Source organism: Gavia stellata, chromosome 10 (genome assembly GCF_030936135.1).
Source record: "Gavia stellata isolate bGavSte3 chromosome 10, bGavSte3.hap2, whole genome shotgun sequence".
Taxonomy (NCBI): Eukaryota; Metazoa; Chordata; class Aves; order Gaviiformes; family Gaviidae; genus Gavia; species Gavia stellata.
The window spans coordinates 9,371,951-9,383,862 of record NC_082603.1 but is presented as its reverse complement, the minus strand read 5'-3'; the positions used below and the strand labels follow the sequence as shown (position 1 = coordinate 9,383,862).

Below are 11,912 nucleotides of genomic sequence, written 5' to 3'. Positions count from 1 at the left end.
GCAAAAATCTGCTCACAGGGCAACAGGGAACAGTGTTCACAGGTTCAGCTCCTTACTGTATTCCACAACAACAAAGAAACTCTCTGCAGCTATACAGATGATGAAGTGGTTTCTGTTTCTGGGTGGAAGTAGGCATGGCCTGCTAGTAGTCACTGACTTCAAGAATTTGAAGTTTCTATATTCATGGCTTCAGGTTTTATTTATAAGGTTGGACAAATGTTATATTGCGATTGGTCTCGGCAAACTCTATTAACAATCATCTGCTGAGTGAAAACAGACTGAAGTCCAGATAGCACTTCTGAAAACCTTACCTCAGTTGTACACTATGACCTTTCTCTTCCCTTTTTCTTCCTAAAAGACGTGATGTCATTGTTCAAGCCCAATATTCTGCAACCATCAAAGTAGAAAAGGAAATCATGCGACTGGAAGCTTGGACTAGTTTTTACATGAACTTTCAACCCTCCCATTCAATCAGGCTTCAGAGAGGTGGGTACTGTGGTTTGGGTACAAAGCATTGTGCGTCCTTAGCTCTCTATCAGACTCTGCATACACGCATGCACAAAATCACAGCAGTAAGCAAGGCTACTTACAATTCCTGCAAGTGTACTCATTTTGAAGATGCTGGTTGTCCATCTTGCAGTTGTTTGTTTAGCGTAAAGTTATTGATTACAGTTTGGTCCAAGTTGGTCAGAATAATTGACCATGTTAGTCCAGGGCCCCCTATCCTCCAGGTGTTTGTTCCAGTTGCACACTGGGCTTTGTCCAGTTCCTGGCTGGACATTGGCCTTTGTTTGAACATCCTGTGTGTGTTCACTATTTCCTCAGACTGGCATGAACAAGTATGTTGTCTTGCTCAAACTCATGTCTGGTCAAATTCTGTTCAATAGCAAGTCTCTATCTCTAAAGCTGGCTTCTTGACCTTCATGGTTGACAAACCATTTGCTACGGTAAATATAGTACAGACTTTTTCCATAAGTGGTATGAAATTCATGGGCTACTAAATTATTACTATTATGCAAAGAGTGTTTATTTTGTTTTATTTTTAAAGATTGTCCTCTAATAGCAGAAGCCTTCTGGCCACAGTAACTTGAAAAAAAACCAAAACCCCTTGTGACTCAAGGGATGTCAAGTTTGTAGGTAGTTGTACTGTCACTTTAGTACTTTGGCTGTATAACAAACTTTGAAGAGAAGCATTGCTAATCTGCTCTGTTTCTCTCTGCACACAAGTCTAGAGTGATCCTGAAAGGTTTACATTTCTGCATTTCATTTTTTACTCAAGCTATTTTTAATTTTATTAGTGAAAGGAACCATGTGAAAGCTGGTCACCAAAGTAGTTTAGATAAGTGCTTTAAGGTTGTGTGGTGCTTAGACTGCTTGAAGAAACTGAAGCAAAGTGCTCGGTAGATTTTTAAGTGTTGATCTTTGGGGTCTTTCAAGAGAGTACTTTCTGGGGCTGTTTTGAGAAATGAGGGGGAATGAGCTTATTTCCAAAATAAGCACATCAGTTCTTGGTTGCTGTAAATCTCCTTTTTGTGACCAAAACCTTTGAGGCTATATTTATCCAAACAAAGCCGGGGGTAACCTTAACTCCTCTCTGACTTTGTTTCTGAGCATCCCAGACAAATTTAAATCATCCAATGAATATTAAGCAAGAACTTGCAATTTCTGCCTGTGTTTAATGACTAAAGACGTAATTTCAAAAAGCTTCATTTACAGACATTATGGTCTCTGATACAATCAACCCACGTCTCTGAATGGAAGATGAGAACGTCTAATTTTTCCGCCTATTGTCATTTATTTTTGCTTTTCACATTCATTTCACAACCATGATGGGGATGACATCCAGAAAGCCTGTTACTTCAGAGTGTGGGCAGGGTTGGGTGGCACTTAAGGGTATAAGGTGATGAATTTGTACTATTCATCACCATTTCAGTTTTAATTTCCTTCCTCCTTCACTGTGCATAATGATAGCATGTCTCTACTAACAGGCTTTCGTGGATGGCCTTTTAATATATGGGAGAGAATGATACTATGTTATACCATATTTTTAGTTCTGTTTGGAACAATATTGAAAATATCTATCTCAGGGAATACATTTAGAGAAGGTTTTCCAAATTGGAGACATTAAAGTTAGTCTTCTACATTCACATTCAGGGTCTGCTGGACTCTTGAGTCCTCCTATAAAGAAAACATCTCTCTGCAGCAGGGAGAAATTAATTCACTTCAAAAGTGTACCCAAAGATGGTACAATGATTTAATTTTTTTTTGTTTGTCAGCGTTTCAGTATTTAACAATGAAAAAGTTTCCTTCAGGGGTAGGGTAGAACACTCAAAAGTCTGAGTCACTACTGTCAAATCTTAAAGCTTCTCCATGTATTGCATCCTGGTTTCCTATACTGATCTGTAGCTGATAGCCAATCTGATTCAACTGTTTTTCTTAGAGACCGTGAATAGAACAGCAAATTTCCATTCTCCTATGGTATGTTTTTTCCAAAAAGGGAAAGCTAAATGTAGTTAAAAAATCAAATAAGTTGTTTGACATCACTTACTAAAATATTTCAGTAAGTGTTGGGTGCCAGTCAGATCCTGATTGTTCTGGGAAGTTTTAGCAGTTAACTGGTAATTAACTCAGTCTAGCATATGCTGAAAAGGGACAGTTTCCCCCGATTGCCCGGGGGGAATTAATTACAGGATAGTAAATAGAGCTTGTGTTCACAAGTTTCTCCTTTGAGTATGGGATGTTTCCAGGGAGGCAAGCTTTCCATATTTGATGTGTAACATGTCCCGTTTTGGAAGAGTCTGCCATGCTAGGCAGGGCACAACCCACAGCTGTGAAACCAGTCTGCAATACTGAGGCTATGTGTGTGCATGGGTGGGTGGAGGAGGAGGTGAGTAGGAAATCACAAATGAACTTGATATGGTGCATGCACCTTGTAAATGAACCAAGGGTCACAGAGAATATTGAGTCCTTAATCCCTTTGATCTGCATGTTCTGCTGTTTTTCTGAGTCCAAAGAACCTCCATTTAGGTAATGTTTCAAAAAAGGAATTCACTGCAAAATAAGCATTGTATACTGCATTTTGAAAAAGATATTTTGAATAAATAATAAAAATACCTCTCTCTGGACTATTTTAAAGCATGTAAATATTAAGCGTCTTAAAACACTGTAAAAATTGTTTCAGTTGTACCATTGAACTATTACTTATAGCTTCTTCCTTTTATAAAGTAGATTAGTATGGATGGCACTATAAATTGCCATAAAATACTTCTAGATCTCTTGGACCTTGTTTAAACAACCAGCTTTGTATAGCCCTGCTATAGCAACAGATATATAATACTAGGCTTACGACAGCATCCCAGAGTCAGTTCTGAATTTCTGCTACGCTGTTTATTGCTTGGTGAAACATGGTCATGTTGCCAGGGACACTGGAGTGGGCTGGAATATCTCTGGAATTAACTTACTGGGTGATTGACCTTTGTAGTTGTTTTTGGGTTCCTACTGCGAATGAGGTGAAAGACTTAGAAACGTACCAAGGCTGGGTTGTAAGGAGCGGAATAGTTTCTTTTTGAAAAAAACCAACTTTCTGTTCTCACACTGTACCCAATCATGAACCAGAGAGGGATGCTTGTGGAAGAGTGAAAAGTCCCTTTGTTTTCCCTCCTCAGATATTCTGGTCTATACTAACTCTGCGTAATACCAGTGGTTGGTGTGCTCCCTGAGAGCTGTGTTAGACTCTTCTATGGATAGGTTTAGCTTATTTTCAGAGGGCTCTAACCAGCATGTTATAGTGTCACTTTCTCACCCTTTCCTGTTAGGGTGGACCCAGTGACTCTTTGCAGGAGTTCAGGGTGCCAGGCAGCATCTGTGAATACCTGAGCAACTGTGGTGGTTGCACTGTCTTCAGTGAAAGGATTTGCTCTGCCCAATGCAAAGTCACAAGGCAGTGGGCACAGGCAGCGATGTTGGCTATCTCTTAAAGTGAACAGTGACTGCTGCAGCACCCAAAAACATAGCATGACTCCAGAGTCTGCCTTCTCTTTTTCATTATACCTGTCTCTGAGACCTAGGTTGAGTTGAAACACGTATCCACCCATTACCCCACCCAGCAGTCTCCCCAACAGAAGATGAAGTTGCCTCTGATGAACAGTCTTCTCTGGCAAGAGCAAGCCATTAAAAAAAAAAAAAAAATCCTAACTAGCCATACTATGAAATATGATTTTAGTCAGAAATTTCATACAGGTGTTTGGCTAAATCATGGCAAAACTATGAAACTGCAGTAAATGAAGACTGGGACCATACTAATTTAAGGGATTTACAGTCAAAAGAATAATGTTACTTGGAGGCAGTATCCATTTAGAGGGTAGCTGATATTTCACAGTTCTCTTGTCTTCTGTGAGGCTGAAGCTATGCAAACAGTGACATTTGGTCCATGTTACTGTGTCAGAACAAACACGAGGATGCCCCTTGTATGGGAGGCATAGTTGTTATTCCTACTCCACAGGAATTACGTTTATTCCTACTGATCCTGAAAAATTAATTCATGTAAGAGAAAGCCAACTGAAGACTGGTTTACATTGCTTCAGGAGCATTCAGGTTTTGCAATCAGAGGCTTCCTCAGATATACACATTTAACATGCAAGACGAGATTCTTTTGTTCAGAATTTACTGACCTTGAAAGTAGGAAGATGCGATTTGCAGAGGCTTCCAGCTACAATAGTAGGTGATGGTGGAAGTTGGCAGCAGCTGCCACTTAGCTATGTTCCTTCCAGCAGAGTTTTGCTTCTAACACTGAAGATTTTGTCCTCCCTTGGAGGTCCCAAGGTCCCCAAAGGGTGGCAGTATGAACACAGTCTACGCGCCCCATGAGCTGATGTCTGTGGGTTTACAGCTTCTCCATTTGGTACGGAATAAGGGAGTGTGCCTGACTAAGCTCATGTTATTTTGGAAAATGGAAAATCTGCAAGGGTGAGATAAAATCTTGTATTGCCACCCGTGTGATAGCTGTGTCTCATGATGGTAACTCATTGAGACCAGGGCACACTTTGATTTATTTTCATTATGAACTCTAATGTCACAAGATCTTAAACACTTCAGATTTGGTAGTGCCCATGTTCGTAGCTACATAGTTGAAGTATAATTGCAAATTTTCTTCTTTTACTTTAGTTCTCATCATTACCTACTGTGGTATAGGCTACTCATAACATTGCATGTTTTACAGAGTAAATTTAATGCAACATTTGCAGTGAAATTAAATGACCTTTGGTGCTAGTATTGGTATTGTAAATTAGCATCTGGATCTTGCCAAGATTAGGTTGAGTAGTACTAATGTCTCAAGGAGTGTGACCGCTAGTGAGTCTGACAAGTTACTGCCTCTCTACGTAAGCAAGTGTGGGTGATCTGCTGTGCTCAACACATCATCAGTATTGAAGCAGATTGAACTGTGAGGTCAGTGATTAAACGGTTTCTATATTTGAGATTTGACTCAGGTGCTAGTAGCTGGAGGAGTATGAAAAATAGGAAGGAAATTTAGACCTGCTTCTCTTTTCTTATTTTTTGTTTGGTTTTCATTTTGGGGGTTGTGAGGATGGGTCTATGTAGGTCAGGATCACTTACTCCAGATAACTAAGATTATCGTTGTGTAAAATGGGTAAAAAAAAAAAAGAAAAGGTGATGTGGGGGAAATTAGTATTTGGATAAGGAGATGGGAAGTAGTGGCATAGTGGGGCAGAAAGGAACCATGTGTTTTGATACTTTAGTAATTATGATGGAAAAATCACTTAAAATAAGATGTAAAATGACCATAAAACTTTAAGTAGATTTGATTGAAGAGTTGCTTATTATTTTGCAATAAATTAAACAGAAAAGATGCTACATACATACCTGCCTGTTGAATACAAACTAGTAAAAGTACAGCTTATGTAATTCTTATATAATTTAAAATATATCAATTTAAAGACATGTCAACTTATAATATATTTACATAGCATAATAACATCATGGACCTGCACTCACACATATTAGTAATTCACAGATTTTAAAAAGACATTAATGAGTCTTATCTGGGCATTTTATTGTTATGCACATAATTGTTAGTCATCCTTATTTTTCTTCTGAACTTGATAATCTTTTCCCAACACTCAGCTTGCTAGTCTTGCACCTCCTAATAATCAGCCGTTCTTTGGGATCCAAGACTTGATTCAATGTTCACAGTGTAGTTAAGATGATATATACTATCCATATCCTGTCTTGACTCCATGGCATATGGGAGGAGAGGACTTTCTCCCTGTGCTGCTTTCACACTTATAATAGTCTTGCCAGTTTTTATCCTGCATTTGCTTGGCTGTGGAGCTGTTTGCATCTTCCTTGTACCCCTCCTCCCAAGGCGGGGGTTGTCCTTTCTGAGATGCAACCATCCTGAAGGATCTCTCCACAGGACATATGATGCAGAGTCTACTTGGCTCTTCACTGCCTCAGACACTTCAAAATGAAGTGTTGGTTTGCAGCTGGTTCAAAAGGTTCAGGTAGGCCTTGGATTTCAAAAATCTGGGATATGAATCCCTTTCCATGAGGATGTACACGGTTTTCTGGGCTTCATCAAAACTTGTGTGAGTGGGGTCTTGAGCCCTTTTGGCTGTTGCTTCCCTCATCTGATAGTCAATATTGATCTGGAAAGTAAGAAACAAATGCCATTGACATCTTAAAAATGTACTCTCTTTCTACATATATCACTTGGTTTGTTGATAAACAAATTTGCAGCCTTAGAACTCAGTGTGATAGTTCAATATCAGAACTGCAAAATGAGGGAATTTTAAAGCTTATATGCCAGTCATGCACAAAAATTGCTACTCATTATAGAAATGCAGTTTCTTATGGAGTTAGGAGTAATACAACTCAACAATGGAGTAAGTAAAGGAACAACCTCCAATTAAAACAATAGGAGAAATCTTGTGTAGAATGGGAGTCTCCAGTGTGAAATATGATCAACATACACAACTTTTTATTCTCCAGAATGTCAACATATTTTAAAAGACAAGAAATAATCCATGACTCTCCTATTAACAAAGCTCTAAGTATCTGACTCCACACATCAGCAGTAAGTCAAACTGGGCTGACTCGGAGAACAGCACCATGTGCTGAGCCACTGGTGCCTCTGCTGAGCTTCTGCTGGTGGTGCTCCTGAGTACTGGCCTGTCTTGTATGACTCTACTAGTGAGATCTGATAATCTCACAGCTGAAGACAGTAATGATGCAAGTACACTTGTAAAAACATGTGGCTGTGTCGTCTTCCTATATAACTGACTGAATGTATGAGCATCTCAGTGAAGCTACACTTCTATCTTCTGATTATCTGGAATCCTTGTACTGCAACGCTAGACAGATGAACTTTGTACATACCTGTTTAATAGCATCTGACTGAACAAACTCCTCATAAATCCTCTCTGCTTTGCCATGCAAGTGATCAGACTTCGTTTTCTTGTAATCCTCACAAGCCAACCAGAACTCAATGTTTTCTTCGCTGAACTCTGACTTCAGAAACTCCCGAAAGACACCTTGACCACCTAAAGCCAACACAAATACATCATCGTTTATAGCATGGTATTTGTGACCAGGGAGGATAAAATAAATACAGGAGTTTTATTGAAATTTCTGTTACAAAATCTTGCCAGAATACACTGTTCTTCCCTTCTTCAACATACTGCAGTTACTTTAATACTAAGGGTGATGGGAGTCTTCCTAATTATGTTCAGTGTTTTAGGATCTAGACCCTCGGTACCAAAATACATCAATAGATTCTAGTTCTCCTTAAATGGATTGTCTTAGGGTGCAAGTGGAGAGAAAATTCCAAATCAAACTGATGTGTTATGCAAGGAGAGAAGACTGATCAAAAAAGCACTGAATTGAGCTATTTGGGGTTTATTTGCTATACTGGGAATAGCAAATGGAAGGAAATAACCCAAACTTGGAAGCAAAGCTGAATACAGTAGCCATGTTACACTGAAGCTGTAAATAACTTAAATGCAACTGGCCATTCTCTGGCAGTGTTTGCAGAATGCTACAGCTTTGCCTATTTGGTGAGATTAGATAAAATTTTGCCCTCAGAATAACAACAAGGTCATACTGAAGTAATAGACTTACTTTGGCTGGCCAAGAGCTTTTCCAAAGACTGGGACCACTGTATTACTTCCTCTGCAGAAAGCCTAAGATGACAAGAAAAAGCAAAGACTTCAGGGAAGAAACCATGTGTTTTTATTTGCATGTTTAAAGGAGACAAATTTTATCATTTATTATTCTATTCTAGGAATATGTTCCAGGTATTTATTAAATTTATGGCTTTCTCATAATCTGAGACCCTGGAGGCAAGCCCACATTGAGAAAAATAATGAGAGATGGAAAAACAAGGAACTATGTTGTTATCCTTAATTCTGTTCCCAGACAGATGAGCTTTTACTGTAACTGTGACCAAATAATTTTGTGTTTGTACCTCTGTTTCCATATCTCTGAAATAAGAATGGTAATATCCCCACTCTTCACTTAAGCGTGAAGCATCATTTCTTCTAAATCTTTAGAGAATGGATACAATGTCCCTCTGAAGAAAATAGGTTTAACTGAGGTATCTTCTCCCTCACTGTTTGATGCAAACATATAGACATCACTAAGAAAAAACTCTTAACTCCATTAATAGTTTCTACTTTCTAATGTTCACCTCTCTTGTATTTTGGAAATTCTAGGCGTTGTTATAATATTTCTTGTTCTGGAAATAATTTAGAAATTAATAGAATAGTTTACTATATAATAATCTAGCTATATTTATATTTTGTTATAACTTAGTGTCTCTCAGTACTTACATGACATTTCTGGAGTTGGAAGTCTTGATCCCAGATTCAATATGTGGTACCATGCACTTCAAATAATTTTTGAGATCTGCACCACTGAAACCAATGAAGACATTTTTGTAATCCATTAAAATTGCAGTTGCATTTCAATTCTGCTTAAATCTCTTAAAACACTTAAACAGAGGCTGATAGCTCCATCCTGTGACTGAAGTCTGGGAAGTTACATATCCAAGTAACTTTTCAAAAGACTGAGAGGCTCACAGTGTATCCAAAACCTACTTCTGATTACTTAAGGGAATCAATTAATTGGTATGCATCAGCTTAAGCCATTTTTAATGATGTTCTAGTCCTGGGCTTTGAGCAGGCTTTGCAGTCATTTAGCCCAAAGCATGGTGCTAATTCTTCATCTCCAAGATTCTAGTGTTATTTTCACTTCTAATACATTAGAGTTTATACCAAGATGTATATACTTACAAAGTCTTTTGCTTCTTTTTATGGATTTTGCCTTCTGCAAGCTTGCGGTCGTCTTTTCCATTTAATTCAGTCATGTTGTTGTGGGGAAAAAAAAATCCTGGCATTCTACTTAACTTTAATGTGAAGCGACTTTTGCAATGATAATCCTCCAAGCACCAAATGTCAGTTCACTGACTCTGCTACCGCCTTTTATTGACGCAGGCAGCCCTGCTAGTTGGTGTGAACAGATCTGTTTATCATGTATCCTCACCACAAACTGTGGAAGTTCCCTTTTTTCAGTGCACAGTGACGTGAGTCTTTTGAGAAAGAAAACAGACAGCGGTGTCTCGTGGTTGAGGTTAAACCGGATGAGACTGAATTACTTTGGGTTTGTTTTGTGTGCCTGTGTATGGCTGTGTTACAAAAAAAAAAATCCCCTCTAGAACTTTTAATTCTTGTCCCTTTCTGATTGGTACTTTCAAATAAGAAGTACTTATTGGCTTTATCAAATGGGCTGCAAATACTGCAGTTTTATTTTGGGAAAATTCATTTGCTACCTGCCTGTGTTCTGAAATTTCATACTTTACAATTGATTAGATGGGCTCAATGGGATATTAGAAAAAGGTACTTTAAGATATACCAGTATTAAGGTTCCATATGCAACAAGCTATTTGCAAGTTGCCAGTTGGTCTTCAAACTAGAATGCTGTATTAGATAGAGGCATCTGATTTGTTTAGACACATGTGCTGTGAAAATATTTAAGTGATTTTCAGAGGAAAGGATTTTTAAGCAGCCAGAACTTATTTAATTTGGTTTAACTTTTCCAAGTCAGATTATTTGGAAGCACATTGCCATATTTCAGGAATGCCTCCATAAATTTAAGTGAGTTGGCATGTATAAAGATTGATTAAAGTTAGAGCTGTTGTTTGTAAAGACAGTGTGAATATTACAATGTGTTTGAGGTAGGTGTGTGTTCTTTGTATATACTCAAGTTCCACTGCAAAGAAGAAACTGGGTACAAAGCAATATGAAGAAATAATTGTTATCCTCTATTTATCTGTCTGGGTTGATGATTTAGAGGTTTAAGTACTTAATCTGGTCCCTGGGCATCCCAATTTCTGCTTGTTTGTTGGGGTTTCTTTTCTGGGAAGTTTCAAAGATTTTGTTTTATTAAATAATGCATACAACTTTTAGTTTTATAAATAGTTCATGAATTATTTGTACAGGGCTGCATATGATCATGGTAGCTGAGAACTTGCTCACATATCTACAGTTTCATAGTAGACTGCGATACAAAGGACTCAAGGAGACTGAAAGCTGCCTGCAGACAGACATGCGTGCAAGGACAGACAGTCTGCATCAGAGTGGCTTTAACCACAGGAGGCTACTGATCCTCTGAATATTAGCAGTGACATAAATGTGTCTGCATAGGTTGTACTGCAGGAAATATTTATCTCCACGCTATCAGGTAAACACTGACCTTTGTAAGGCAGAGGTATTTACTAGCTGTTCTTAACCCTCCTGACCAAGGTTAAAAAGGAAGGAAGAGATGTTATCAGTACCATATTTGTTTCCATACCTAGCATTGCTGGTTTTTGACATTCAGTCTCCTCAGTGTCTCATTGTGTTTCTTCAGTCAGTAGCGGTCCTCAGTGAATTACTGGGAGGGTTATAGAGAGGGTGCAATAAAAGGATAAAAGGCAACAGGCAAGTGTTACAACAAGGGAGAATCCCTATTCTCTACCACATCTCTCTGTAGCCTCAGGCTACAAGGGGGGCAATGTCTTGAACTTATAATTACAAGCAGGTATAACTAAGCCATCGATTAGGTTCTGTGAGTCTAAGAGCGACTAGATAGAGTTGCTCCCCTGAAGAATGGGACAGTTTGCTTGTTCGTGCCTATTATCAATGCAGGACTGATGATGGTTCATTTGTCAGACAAGGAATGTCTGTTCTCCGTTTAAAACAAAGTTACTATCTTCACCTTTGGGATTTGTTAAACCCATCAATGCATGTTACAGGTATTGCTTCAGACCTTCCTCTAGAAAGGGATTATCGCATGCTACTGCATGGACTTTGTATTTGATCTTCTTGCAATAAATATTCTCCTGAGCAAATGAAGAACAGTATTCTGGTCACTTACATCCAGGTAATGCTGCTGTCACACAATATTTGAATTGTTTTCCAGGTACTTGATTTGGTGGAGGAGATCAGTTAAGTTAGTATTCGATAACAGTGTAGTTTGTAGGGTGAAATAGATTCATTTCACTGAGCTTTGGCCTTGCTATCTTAAAGGATTCTGAAATGAGGCCTCTGCAGAGGCCAAAAGCTTGTTTTCTGGCACATTGCATGAATTACCTTGACTTATATCTGACAAACTTCTGTGGGTCTGAAGTCTTTTCCAGCCTCATCTCTGTACAGCCTATTCTACTGTTGAGATTCTTGTTGGGAGATCAATAGGAGATGATGTTACTTTCCTTGATAACGTTGCACGGAATGCACTCAAGGATATGTTGATGGTAATAGACACCAACAGAAATAAATGCAGGAGATTTTTGGCTGCATTTGCTACAGGTTGGAGGAAGTTTGGAATAGGTGGGAAGTAAAGAACATTCAAGAAAAATG

General features: G+C 38.6%; 1 protein-coding gene across 1 annotated transcript; it reads right to left on the bottom strand.

Moving 5' to 3' along the window:
- Positions 1–6,441: 6,441 nt before the first annotated feature.
- Positions 6,442–9,412, bottom strand: RGS1 (regulator of G protein signaling 1). Its single transcript, XM_009820736.2, has 5 exons — positions 9,309–9,412; positions 8,847–8,930; positions 8,137–8,198; positions 7,396–7,559; positions 6,442–6,665 (listed from the first exon to the last, which is right to left on the bottom strand). Exons 1-5 carry the CDS (start codon positions 9,410–9,412, stop codon positions 6,480–6,482), a joined length of 600 nt encoding a protein of 199 aa, XP_009819038.1. The 3' UTR covers positions 6,442–6,479.
- Positions 9,413–11,912: the final 2,500 nt, after the last annotated feature.